The sequence below is a fragment of the Strigops habroptila genome, chromosome 19 (genome assembly GCF_004027225.2).
Source record: "Strigops habroptila isolate Jane chromosome 19, bStrHab1.2.pri, whole genome shotgun sequence".
Classification (NCBI taxonomy): Eukaryota; Metazoa; Chordata; class Aves; order Psittaciformes; family Psittacidae; genus Strigops; species Strigops habroptila.
This window is the reverse complement of record NC_044295.2, coordinates 1,327,876-1,341,617: the sequence shown is the minus strand read 5'-3', so window position 1 is coordinate 1,341,617 and position 13,742 is coordinate 1,327,876. Positions and strand designations below refer to the sequence as shown.

The 13,742-nt window shown below is 47.6% G+C and overlaps 1 protein-coding gene and 1 long non-coding RNA gene across 6 annotated transcripts in view; one reads left to right on the top strand and one right to left on the bottom strand.

Annotated features, from left to right (window-relative positions):
• Nucleotides 1-152: 152 nt before the first annotated feature.
• HOXB4 (homeobox B4) lies at nucleotides 153-2,469 on the bottom strand. Its single transcript, XM_030508931.1, is given in 4 exon segments — nucleotides 153-866; nucleotides 1,657-2,077; nucleotides 2,190-2,209; nucleotides 2,212-2,469. Coding segments are annotated over 4 exon segments (762 nt in total). The 5' UTR covers nucleotides 2,216-2,469; the 3' UTR covers nucleotides 153-549.
• Nucleotides 1,598-13,742, top strand: part of LOC115617898 — a 31,713-nt gene continuing 19,568 nt past the window's right edge. For 4 of the 5 annotated variants that reach the window (XR_003994698.1, XR_003994696.1, XR_003994694.1 and 1 more), the window contains exons 1-2: nucleotides 1,761-1,987; nucleotides 11,604-11,697. This is a non-coding gene — a long non-coding RNA (uncharacterized LOC115617898). Of the gene's footprint in view, nucleotides 1,988-11,603; nucleotides 11,698-13,742 lie in introns of all 5 variants that reach the window. The other variant, XR_003994697.1, reaches the window with a different exon arrangement.

Below are 13,742 nucleotides of genomic sequence, written 5' to 3'. Positions count from 1 at the left end.
CCCGTCCATGGCAGGGCGGTGTTAGAACCGCCGCGTCTTTGGGATGGCGGGATAGAAACTTCCCGTTCGTGGCTGGGAGGAGAGAAAAAAAAAAAAGAGGAGGGAAAAAAAAGGGGGGCGGTAGGTGGAGGGGGGAGAAAATCCAGTTCGTCTTGAAGAAACTGAGCCTCATTTATTAAAGTGAGCGCTGGTTGTCGAGGTAATAGCAGACATAAGGTCCATCCTTTGTACGGGAGAGTAAACATGACAAATGGGGCAGAGCTTGGCGTGATTAAAGATGAAACAAGGATCCATCTTAGCCAAATCTGAAAACTACTATCTACAGCCTCCTCTTAATGGAAGAGGCACAGCAGCCCAGCTCTGCTTTGTTGCAGCTGGGTCTCCCTGTTTCCCCTATAAATAAAGAGCACCCCTCCTTCCCTTGCTTCTCGGAGCATTAAAAACAAAGTACCATGTGTTCCCTACACACACACAAACTCACAAACACGCACACTCCATCCATCCATCCATCCATCCATCCATCCATCCATCCATCCATCCAAGGAATAGTTATAGGCTGGTGGCTGGTCCATGGGATTGGTTTTGAGATCCTCCTTGTGGGATCTGCAGGCTGGCAGAGGAGCTGGAAGAATTAGACCTGATCTTGGTATTTGGTAACTTGTGATCTTTTTTCCATTTCATCCTCCTGTTCTGGAACCAGATTTTGATCTGGCGTTCGGAGAGGCAGAGGGAATGGGCGATCTCGACCCTGCGCCTCCGGGTGAGATAGCGGTTATAGTGAAATTCCTTCTCCAGCTCCAGGACTTGCTGCCTGGTGTAGGCTGTACGGGAGCGTTTCGGTTCCCCTCCTGAGTAATTGGGGTTTACTGAACAAACACAAAGGAGGAAAAAGAAAAAGGGGAAGAAAAAAAAACAAAGGAAGAAAAAAACAAAACAAAACAAAAAAAGAGCAGAAGAATTACCGAGCTGTTCCTTTAACGGGTCCTTTCCCCCCAAAAAAAGCATCGCACATTCTTTTGATGGGGGGATACACTCAAAAAACCACACCACAAACCTTCTAAAAGTACACCTAGAACCTATCTGCAAATCTCCACCTCCATCCTCGCTGCTTGACGTGTATTCCTGTCTAAACGTTTTTATAAGGTCCCCTAGACACATTTTCCATGCCCTCTACGTGTGTATATACACACACATATATATACACACACACCTCTACTTGAGCATCACTGTATTATCCCCAAATCTTTAAAGTTCCTCCTGCACTCATGCAAACAGGCAAACGTAGACACTCCTTTTTATTAAATATCACACTAAAGAAGAAAAAAGAAAAAAGAAAAAAAAAAGGGGAGGGATAGTAAAAGTTTACTCAACCCGCCACTTAAATACAAATTACGAAAACATAAAACTTAACTTATGAAGATTCAACAGCCATAAAAAAAAGTAGCCTGCAAGAAATTGGAGGAGGATGGTAACAGAGACTTCAAAGGCACATGGCCAAGCAGAGCAATAAAAATTTATGGAGGATGTAATTATACCGCTCTGCAAACAGGCGATCGTAAATCTCCTCGAATGGTTATTTTACAACTGGTGCAATAGGATTTCTACAAGACTTTGAGGTGCTACTCGGTATAAAGCGAAGCGCTTCGGCTCACTTACCCGTGCTTACATGGACTTTCTTCATCCAGGGGTAGACCACCGGCTCTTTGCAGGGGGGGGCGGGAGGGTTCCGGGGGTCCTGGCTGCAGGAGGGCGGCGGGCTGGGGGTGCCCGGCTGGCGGGGGGGGCCCGCCGCGGGGAGGTGGCCCCGCAACCCGGGCGGAGGACGGCCGTGACCCCGGGGGGACGGCAGCGCTGCTGGGCGGCCGGCGCTGGGACAGGAGGAGTAGAGCTGCTCCTCGCAGGCTGACCGCGGCGGGTACATCGCGTCATGGTGGAAAGTGCCCTCTCGCCTCTGGCTGCCGTAATATTCCGGCGAGTGACTGGGAAGGTAATCGCTGTGGGAATACTCTTCACAGGGTGGGAACTTGGGGTCCACATAGTTGGAGTTGATCAAAAACGAGCTCATGGCCATTAATTTCTTAGAATTGCACACACGGAAAAAAAAAAAAAATATATATCTATCTCTCCTAAAATTTATCCCCGTCCCCCCCTTTACTCGTTTTCCTGTTTCGCGGAACCCTCCTACTTACTGTCAAGTGAACAAAGTTGAGTCCATGTGACAGCGCGGGCCAATGGCGAGGGGCCCCGCGGTCCCCGGATAAGGAAACCTGCCCAGCCCGGGCTCTCCCGGGGCCCCGAGCACCCCCGGGAGGCGACCGGGGGCTCCGGCTCCCCCCCAGCTCCGACCCCGGCCCCGCCGGCCCCGAGGCCCGCAGCGCCCCGCGGGCGAGGACTGGCCCCCACCCCTCCGGGGGTGTGTCCTGGCTCGGGGCGGAGGGGGGGGTGGGAGAAGGAGGAGGGGTGGGAAAAAAAATATCCCCCCCAAAAGCGAAAAAAGATTTCATTAAAATGGAGATAAAAAATGATTTTTGCGGGGCTGGGGGGGCTCGCCGCTGGTGCCCCTGCACACGCTCTGCAGCGGTCCCCGCGGGTGGGGGCTGCAGCTCATCCCCCGACAAGGTGATGCGGGAAGGGACGAGCCTGGCAGAGATGAATAGGGCTCGTTGGAGATCGATAAGAAATTCATCAGCTAATTCGGGGTGCCCCGTATCCTAAATCACATTTCTGAGATTGACCGTTTTCCCACGCACCGGTGGTAAAGGGAGCCTGTCCTCCGAGCAGGGAATCAGGGACTTGATGAACAATTACAAAAGCGAATTAGCCCAAGTCCTAATGCATCTTCCGCTCGCCCTTCTGGTAATAAAGACGCTTTAAAAGCCCGAGCAAACCATCAGCCCTTCAAAAGCCAACCCCCCCCAACAAAGCCGGGTTTAAACCCGAAACGCTCAATAAGCTACTCGCAAGCAGCAGGAAAGCAAGCAGTAATATGTGTGTGTGTGTATATACATATATATGTTATTTTTGTTGGTGTCGGTGCTGAGATTACACAACCAAAAGCAATAGTGGGCTCCTGGCTCTTAGATCGCAGCAATAACGGCCCTTCCTCCCCCTTCTTCTCCCCCACCTCCCCTCCCCACCCTCAGAGCACAGATTTTATCTCGAAGTGATGATAAAGTTTATCGCAGGAGCGCTGGAGTTGAGCTGAGGTCAAATCCAAAGTATTTATTTTCAGCTAGAAAACGGATTTCTGGTGAAGACCTTGTTGTCACTATTTTATTTAAGGTTCTGGGGGTGTGGATGGCTTTTTTTTGGGGGGGGAGGGTTGTTTTGTTTTTAATGCCTTCTGGGTGTGTGACCTGTAGTGTTTGTGTCAACTACATATTCCCCTAGATACGAATTTGTGACCCAACTTCCTTTACACAAATTCGGATCTACAGGGTACATATAGAAGACAGATGCATCCTCCTTGGTCAGACATCTTCGCCTACCGCCATAATTATCTTCTGGGGAGGGAGGGCAGAGTTTTGGGACTCGAGAGATCAGGAATTAATCTATAGGTACAGACGGTTCAAAGATTTCACTCTTCAGAGGAAAGACGATTAATTAAAGCACCAACTCTGCATCCGAACAGCCAATACTAGGAGAGAAAAACTAGAACTTTCCTACCCTCTCCTCCATCTCTTGCACGTTAATTTACCGCTCTGTTAAAAAATACTCTCCTAAATAAATATAGAGACGCCCAAAGAGCTTCGAATCCAAATAATTGCCGTTTAAAAGCAAAACGCCACAGCCGCGTCCCCCCCCGCCCTGAAACCCGCAGGGATGAGTTTCTGATACGCAGAGCAGAAATTTAATCCATTTTTCGTTCTTGGAGGTCAACCAAGATTTGGGTTTATACGTGCGTGTGAGGATAAATTATATATATATATGCATATATATATAAAAGCAAGAAACAGATGAAAAGAAATACAGAATGTAAAGGCAGATGGGACGACAGGTTTTTTTTTTTATGACAGGCAATTCTTTTTACAACCCGAGAAAAAGATCAAAGGCGTTTCATTTCCGAAAAAGGGATATAAAGCAATAAAATATTCATCCTGTCTAGGTAATGAACCTTCATTCGGAACTAATGAGGGTAGCATCATGTTGAGATTTCGTTTAAAATTACAGTTGCCCAAGAGATTAAAAGTACAACATCCCCCCCTTTTTTTCCCCCTATTCTTCTTTTTATTTGTATTTCAAAAGACAGAACATTTTTGGTCAAGTATCTCCCGAATTAATTGCATTTAAATGCCACAGCAAAGAGGCTCTTAGAGAAAAGCCGCCTTTCCCCTCCATTAAAATTCCTGCAAAACATCTTCGATATATTTCACAAACTCCTTCATTTTTCCTAATAAAAAGAGCCGTGGCCAAGCACGAATGTCCCGGGGCTTTCCCGGACATACGATGCCCCGAAATTTTCGGGTACTTTAAGGAGAATAGTCGGTTTTCCTGATAAAACGTATAATTCGCAGAGAAACCGAAGAAAGACGGCGGTTTTTAAACAATAAGTGCAAATGCACCTGGGACAAGCCCCAGACCATTTTACACTCCTGAATACCGCCCCCCCAACCAAAGTCGCTGAGAGAAGCAAAGCTGCTTTTTGCATGGAGCAGAGTTTCCCCCCTCTGCAAATCTACACCGGGGCGCAGCAGCCACTCTAAAATTCACCTTTCCCTCGAAAACCTGCCATCAAAATAAGGAGCCAAATCAAATCCGCTTGTACACCGTGTAGCTGGGTGCCATGAAATAATTCCACAGAACCAATCCCATCAGAGTTCCTTTTTTTATTATTATTATTAACTTAAACTTTATGCCTCCTTTCCAATCCTCTCTCTGATTTATTTTATTGGATTTCCTCGCAGCCGGCTCCCAACCGATGAGAGGAGTTTCAATAGCCACAGCTAAGGCCTATTCTTTACTTTTACCCCCCTCCCACATCCTTAAAAAAAAAAGAAAGAGAAAGGTTTAATGTTCCTTCCCGGTGCCACGCAGGGGTCGGTGCCAGCAAACCAGCACCCCTAGCGTTTACCATCCACCTTCCCCCCAAACACCTCCAAGAACTCTTTCCCCTCGCTGCCTCCGATCCCAAATTATAGGCAGCCTCACGTTGCCCCCCTCTTCACCCCCCTCCGCACACCTTTCTCTATTAAACCGCCCCACGTCGCGGATTTCCCACAGCAAATTCCACCCGGGCTCTTTTCCATGTCAAAGTAACCTCAGGCAGGAAGGAAGAGGGTGTCCCCCCGGATCACCCGACCTGTGTCCCTTCGCCAAGGGGTGGCCGAGGGAGCCCTCAACCCTCTCCAAAACCCTCTCAAAGGCACCTGCCGGCGCAGGGCGGGGTGTCTGTGTGTTATCTCGTTCTGGACGCTGAGCGCATCTGTGGTCCCCCAAAAGAGGCGGCACTCGGTGGGGGGGTACCCCCTGCTTAGTACCCCCCCCTCCCCGCAGCCCGGCCCACCGCCCAGGTGTAATACCGACAGCGGTACCTACCTTAGCAAAACGTCGGTCTTTTCCTAGGAGTAATCCCCGAGGGGGCTCCCCCAAAACTTGGGAAGGTTTTGCAGGCGTAATCCTGTAGAACCCCCTAAACACCCCCATCCCCCCACCCCGATCCCCCTCCCCACCCCAGCCCGGCTATTCCGCCCTCTCTCCCCAGTGTTGCTTTTACGATGAGATTAATTCTAGATAAGAACACTAATTTCTCTCTCTCCTTCTTCTCCCCGTTTTTAGTGGGTGCCCCCTCCCCAGCTCCCCCCCAGTATAAACCGCTATTGTCCTTTAAGGCGAGCGGAGTTGCTCCCGGCAGCGCCGGGAGGCCCTCTGAGCATTTTGGGGTGGGAAACCCGCAAGTTTTGGTATTAATCTCATAGTTTGTCAGTCTTTGTTAAACAGCGAGGCGTGTCCGCAGCGCGGCGGCCGCCGAGAGCCGCGCTGACCCGCGGTTCACCCCGCGCCGCGCGCCCTCCGCGCCGCTCCGCACTTTCATTTGTAGGGCTTTTATGATTCCCCCCCTCTCCCGGTTATATGCCCCCTCCCTCTGAAATCTCGCTCTCGGCTTTAACAGCAATGAAGACGGAGATCTTTTTTTTCTCCCCTTTTCCACCCTTTTCGAAGAGCAAACTTTCAGGTTCTTGTATTAAACGGGCGTGTGTGTCCCCTCCTCAGCACACGGAGGGCTGAGCCGCTTCTTTAGGGCAAAACATTTAATAAGGAGCATCCGAGATGTATAAACACAGGGAGGGAGGCTGCAGGGTTGGGTGGAAATCGGCCCACACCTGCTTTGCAACAGGGAAAAGAAGATTTGAGCCTTGCGTGGTTTCCCAGCCTTGGGTGTCCTTTTAATTTGGAATAATAATTTTTTTTTTAATCATATTTTTCCCCCTAAAACCCGTGATGCAGCGAGGGGGGAGCGGCGCATCCCTGCGGGGATTCACCCTTTATCTCCCCGTTAACACCGCCAGCTCCAAGACAGCGATAAAGGGGTCATTGGAGAGTAAATCGGGGTTAAAAAGCGCATTCAATTGATTGTCCGGTAGGGAAAATAATAATAACAACTATAAATATATATCGAGAGAAAGAAAAGCTCCCTGAATTGTGTTTGCAGCGCCGGGCCGGTACTCGGAGACTCCCGGGTTAAGCCGAGTCCGTCCCGAGCAAGGGAGATAAATTCGAAATATCCTTGGAAATGGTACCTTTAATTTCCCCCCCTCTCCCTTCCTCTCTCTCCCTCCCTCCTCACATCTCTCCAATGAACCCACTTCAAACGAACACGCGTCCCTAAATGGAAAGTTAAACGTTGTGATGTAGGAGTGAATATTAGAAGGAAAGTTGGGAGGTGGTTTGGGTTGGGTTTTTTTCCTTTATTGCCGTGAAATTATACCTGCTTGTTTTAATATCCCGAAAACAAATGTCTTTTATTATCCATTACCTGTTCTATAAACCTGGAGTAGAAATGACTGTTCTAGAGAGATAAGTGTAGTAATTACAAGGGCGAAGAGATGGATCACCCAAGTTACAAGTAAACCGGAGCCCTCATATAGTGATATTTTATAAATACCAAGCAAATTCATGGCAATTAATTAAAGCCGAGTCTTATCACGCGAAACAAAACGCTTTACGTTCTCTTGAATTTCACCTACTCCATGAATATATCCGCATCGGGAAAGCAAATGGATTTTCCAGAATGCCTTTCCCAGGGCTCTAATATTCTCTCTTTCTCTTCCAGGAAAAATGACCCTTGTTATAAGTATTTAGGCACTGAAAATATTTAAAAACCGAGGGGGGAAAAAAAAAGCAAATTTGCAGGGCAAAAAGGGAAGAGTTTGCCTTGCTACGACTGTTTGCTTAAGCAGCTATTGAAAAGATCTTCCCCAGTCCCAGTGCAAATAATATTTAGAGTTTGGAGGGTTGAAAGTCTGGCAGTGTAGAAATAACTTTGAAATGCCAAGGGAAATATTTATTATATCAGTTCATTAAACTGTTGCAATGACCAGAGTGGAGTCACATTTCAAGCAAGAAATAGAAACCATTTCATTCAAATTCCGGCGGAAAACGTGCTGCAAAACAAAATTAGCTGCTTTAACCGGAGCGAGCGACGAAACGGGCACTTAAAAACGCCTTTAAATACATATATTGGATTTTTTTAAGCCATCAATCCATTGCTTTTGCCTCTATATCATTATTCCAGATTCCCTACCATTAAGGTAGAAATGCGAACAGTAAATCATGGCGTTATTTCGTGTCATTCTTTTCTTTTTGTGGATGATTATTTGCTTTCCTACCGATACGTATTAAAGATGCTCGGCTCTATGGGGGACAGGCACATCTCCAAGGATTCTGGACGTGTTTCCAAGTAAAGATGTTGGAACCACATTTTCACCAACCGTGTCGGGCTTTTTATTTCTTTTAATTTTTTTTTTCCCCCAAACAAAATGGACGCTGGAATTAAAATTATTTTTTAACTGCTCGCGCTAATATCCTAAAGGGACCTCCCCGTAAGTGGGTTGAATAAATGCATTTCCCCTTATATTCTGTTCATTCCCTTCCAAATAGCGTTTCAGGGCTTATCTTAGAAAAAAAAAAACCACTCAGGAGTCGCTCGACGTTTCCTCGCGGGAGACCCAAATCCACCTTCTTTTCCACCCACATCCCACCCCAAAATCCCGCAGCCCCTTTTCTCCCCTCGCTGCCTTCGCTGCTGAAGGTCGCTCCCACCTCGCTATCATCCTCCTCTCTCTGCCCAGCAGCAGAGACTCTTCCTCCCACCTCGCCCCCCCCCTTCCCTCTTTCTTTCTCTCTCCCTCTTTTTTTTCCCACTGACATCAGTCTATCAGGGTTATACACAAGACTGAGTCACGCACAGCGTAAACTTTTGACCCTCAACTTTTTGACCCCTCGAGCTATAATGCTGTACTAACAAGCCCCCCAAGACCAGAGTTACCGGCTACGCCTCTAGAAACCAACGCGCCGCTGATTTCCCTATTTTATTTATTTTACTTGCAAAAGAAAAGGGGGGAAAAGGACGTTTCTTTGTGATTTTTTTTCACTATCCAAGGAAGAACAAAAAAATCAAAGCTCTGCAAACATCAGATGTTTCTCTCCACGTCACCCACTGCTGCTTTAGACTGCTGATTTTATTTTACCCCTTTTTCTCCCCCCACGTTTTTACATTTAAAAGAACAGGAGGGGGGAATCCCTCAACAAATAATATAATGCATTATTTCTCTTCTACTTGGGATTTTCTTGGCGAGTTGTTGACTGCAGTATTTGCCCTGATCTGATTTTGGGGGTGATTTTTCCTCCTTTTTCGGGGGATAAAGAGGGTTCCAGTGTCATTTAGGGAGCCCCGGAGGGCTCGGGCTGGGGCTGGGAGGCTGCGGGCTGGGTCCCGCTCCCGCCCCAGCCCGGCCCGGCCCGGCCCGGCCCCACTGGCAGTGAACTTGGTCTGAAGCGGGCTCTGCTGGCTGCTCGGGGACGTTACAGCCGAGGCAGCCGCAGCAAATCCCCCTACCCGGGGCCGCCCGTTCCCCCCGCTCCATCCCACCACGACCACCCCCTCCTCCACCCCGTGTTACAAAGTCTCCCTACATAAACAGCCCAGATTTGCACCAAACAAACGTCCTTTCCCCCAAATCCCGGCGCTGTAATTTGTTTTGACTTGAAGGGTATATATATATGCGTGTGTATATACAGAGACATACATACACATGTTAAAAAGAGATAAATCAAAGCAGGGGAAAAACCTCGTACTAGTCTTATTCTTTCAACGCTCGCTGTCAAAATAGTTTCTTTTTAAAGCTATTTAGGGTAACAGAACAAGGAAAAACTACGCCGGGTGGACACCTCCCGAGTTAAGTTATCAACCTTCTTCCAAATATCATTTATTTAGCATTAGGAGAGGAAAGAATGGGAAAAATCAGTGCAGACACCGAAATAGCCACGCTCTGAAAGAAAATTTCATTCTCAAATCCATTCTAGGACTGGAAAGAAACCCCGGAGGAGGAGCCAAAGCCCATAAAAGTCCTTTTCGGGTTCCCTAATTGAGGAGAGACCTTTAGCTAGAGGATTTTAAATAACCCCATCAGCTCGTTCGCTTCACGTCGGACGTGTAATAAAAAAAAGGAAGGGGCTGGGGGAAAGAAAGAGCAAATCCTCAGCCTGAAATTCAGCTGTGGGGGAGGGAAAGGGGTTCGGGGAGCAGAGCTGTAGGGAGGGGGGTGTTTTCCTTCGAAAGCTTGGGGGGGAATGGACACACAGAAGGAGTGTGGGCTGGAACCATTTACAGGACTATAGCAAAGAAATAGATGAATAATCAGAGTCTTCCTCTAAATAGACTGAAGCACAAAAATTACAGCCTGAGCAGCGTGATTTCTAGTCTCTGCCCCTCTGCCAAGGCAGGAGAGACCCGCCGCCTCCCAACCTTCATTTCTGGGGCCAGAAACAAACAGAACAAGGAGATCCCTTTGGCTTAAATACCACGTTGTTGGTGTGTGCCTGTAGTGGAGCAATATGAACCACATCCAGTCCTTCTCCAGCCCTCCCGCTTGGTTACGGCCAATCCCCAACACACCCGCTCAGTGGGATGGGTATATTAAAAGAAAAAAAAAAAAAAAAAGGGAAAAAAAAAGGGAAGAAAGAACGGGTGGAAAATGGGAAAAAATGAGGAGGAAGAAGAGAAAGAAATAAAGAAGGAAAGAAAGAAAGAAAGAAGGAAACCCCTGGAGCTTATGTTATCCTTGCAAAGGTGCCCCGGCAGCCCCTGGGGCCCGAGCTATGTTGTGATACGACGCTCACCCTCTCCTCCGAGAGAGGAGCCGGGGCTGTACAAGTCTGCTGACCTCGGAATGATCCCTCTTGCCTATGAATTATTGATGAGATATGAGCTCTGATTTCTCTTTTCAGTATGCAAACCCCATTATACTGTTAAAATGGCGATTTAATCGTTTAGAATAGCTTCGCTTTTTTTTTCCAACTCATTTGTGCCCCTTCCTTTTCATTTAATTCTCTTAATTAAATCCTTTAACAGATTTTAATCACTTTTTGTTGAGTAAAATAAGACATCATACACATCTGTAACTAGGTTACCTTGGCGAAGTTTGTTTTTGGTGGGGTTTCTTTGTTTTGGGGTTGTTTTCAGTTTGCTCTGCTTGCTCCTTTGGGTGAGGTTTTTAAAACCTAAGTGGGAGGGAATTTTCTTTTCTGTTACCATGAACGCGGTGAGCAAAGAAAGTCTAAACCACACGAAAGCTTTACGAAAAAGAACCCTAAAAAATAAATACATCAATAAAGCCGTGACATTCACGGTGGCCTGACAACGGCGTTGCAACCCCGGGCTGCCTTTTGCATTGAAGCACTCCCCAAACCGCTCACAAATGCATTTCCCCACCCCCCTATTTATTGCTGAACGATCCTAGGAACCAAAATGGGTATTTTACGGGTGAAATTTCATCTATTTTTCGCCCTTCAGCAGCAGCCTGAGCATGGGGGTCCCTGGCCCGCCCTGGGAGACACTACACTCCAAAAGGCAGCTTGAAGGGAGCTGGAATTAATACAGATGCTCAGCTCGGCTCCTCCAGGCTGTAAAGCCGGGGCTGGCTCTTGGGTGAGAAATAACTGCTGTGGGGTTTGGTTGTTTTTTCCCCTTCAAAACACCAGCGAGGTTTCTATAACGTTTACTAAACGAAATAGGAAACCTTCAGAAAGGGGGAAAGCTAAAGAAACAGGAAAGGGAGCTAAAATAGGTGTAAGGCGACACGGTTGCACCCATTTTTGGATTTGAGAGGTGCTGTGATCCAGGTGAGCTCCTGGAGAGGCTTCTCCGGGTTCTGGGAGCCTTCATTCACTTGGGGCAAAGAGCCCTCATCTACCTCACCAGACTCGGTTTTGGGGAGTCACACAGAGGTTTCTCCCATGTGTACCCAGATTCCTGACATAAAGATGTGCAAAACCAAAGGTTTATAAAAAAAGATTTTCCTTGTAAGCAGTAATCATGTGCTAGAGATTCTCCATATTCTTAGAGATGATATTAAAGCACTTTGTATTTATTCTGTCTTCTACAGCTACAGAAGAACTAATTGTCCCATGTCTGATGTATGCCATTAAAGTGAGAGAAACGATGAAAAATGCAAAGGAAAATCCCCGCCTACCTGCACGGTCAGAGCTCCGTTTTCCTGTTTACTCTCCTTATACTTCCTTTTCACCAGCAACAGGGAGATCTTTTTTTCCCTTTCTTTAAAGAATGGAGAGGGAGGGGGGGGAAGCCTGTTCTAAGCCTGTGACCACTTTCCAGGCTGTAAAATGGTAGACAATGATCCCTCCTTACGCCTCACAGGAAGCTGGAGGTTAATGCCATGTAAGAGAAACAAAATCCCCAAACAAATCCTCCAAAATCCAGCTTGTAAAAAACTCCAAATAAACCCTATCTTAAAAACATGCTACATGCTGCAGGTAGAAAGCAAATCTCATGGACAGAGAGGACAGGGTTTATTGAGAGTGATGGGAAGGGAGATATTATTATGACTGCAACAAAATCCAGTCACTGCTTCTTTGCGGTGGCACAGGCTCGTTGCCATCCCTGCACCGGGGATGCTCAAATCAAAGGGGTGGCACAGGGTTGATCCCTGTTGTCACCCCCACAGGCATCTCTTCCTCACCACAAAGTCCTGGAGCTAAAATGCATTGCAAATCCCCCTTGGGCTGGCTGTCCTGGTCCCCTTGGAATAACATGTTGTGTACACCAAAGGGTTAGAAATTGTGGTATGTAAGAAAAAAACCCACTTGTGCTGACTGTGATCAGAGTGGTTTTGGGAGGAAACTTTGCCTGGGACTGTATAAAACCTTTGGAGTGGGATATGGGGATCAGTGATGCAGATGATGAATGGGGAAGAGATGGACGAATGGATAGATCTATGGCTACATGGATGGATGAATATATTTTGGCATCAGGGTGTTTATGGATACCTGCGTGCATTGAACATACAGTTACGTTTCAAACATACATTGAGGTGAAGAGAGAACACTTTTCTTGCTTAAACCACTACTTATCATTTGTATCAGGAGAAATGATTTCTATTCACCAGTACAGACCAGGAGGGTAAGGAGTTAGTAGGCCATCGCTTGGGCTAAGCCCAGCAGGACCACGCGCCTCCCCTTACATCCCCCTTCCTTCCAGCATTTCTAACCCTGTGTAGACAAACCATCTGCGGCTTGAGGGACTAAATTCACCTTTCAAGGCCATGCCATCGAAGCCCTTTAGGATCCCATGAAATATCCTTATTATCAACTCAAAAAGCAGACGTCCAGCTTGCACAGAGATTAGGGAGAGGCTGTTCAGCATAAAACCAGCCTGCTGAATAGGAAAAGCTCCCTGCACCCTGCTTCCCTTCCTGGAATTTCCAGATTTTGCATCTGTGTTTACAGGTTTTCAGAGCAGAGGGTTCCAGGATTGCACTGGCCACCCCCTGACCGCTCAGGGAGAAGCCAGAAGTTCAAATGATGATAGCAAAGATATTAGGAGACACATGGTGCAGGACAGGAAAAACAGCAGAAGGAAGGAAAAGCAATCTCCAAAGTGTGCTAAAAGGGGACATTCTGCTTTGTGTAGAAGAGACGGACATGTGTCCACCAAATGTTGTCTTACCATAAAGAGGAGGGGGGGGAAAATATCTCGTGAGTGCTCCAAATTCTAGACACCCCCCACATTCCCTCTCCCCAGCACCTCCGCTTTGAACTTTCTTGTTAAAAAAATTATTTTATCTTTGAAGAGGGGGGGGATAGATGTGAATTGGTTCAGGTGTGGACTAAGTGTCCCCAACCTCTCCTGCAAACGTGGTGACTTGGCTTGTAAAACAAGCAGCCTCTCCAGGGTTGACTTTTGGGATTCTCTCCCCTCTCTATTTGGCTCTATCTACCCGATTTTGCTCGATTTTGCTCTATCTGCGCTGCCGCGGAGACGGAGCCCCCGGCCGGGGCCACCTGCCCGGCCAGCCCCGGCGCAGCCCCTCGCCCCTCATCCTGGCAGGCTCCGCGCTCCTGCCCTTCTCTCCAACTTGTTTATTTTCCCAAAGCAAAAGGCTGCTGCCTGCCTTTTCCAGAACGATGTCAGCCCTGAGAGGGAGAGGAGGAAATCTGGGAGATATCGGTGAGCTCAGTAAGGTTTGGACGCTCTGTCTGCAAACTGCAGCCTCTCTGATTATTTT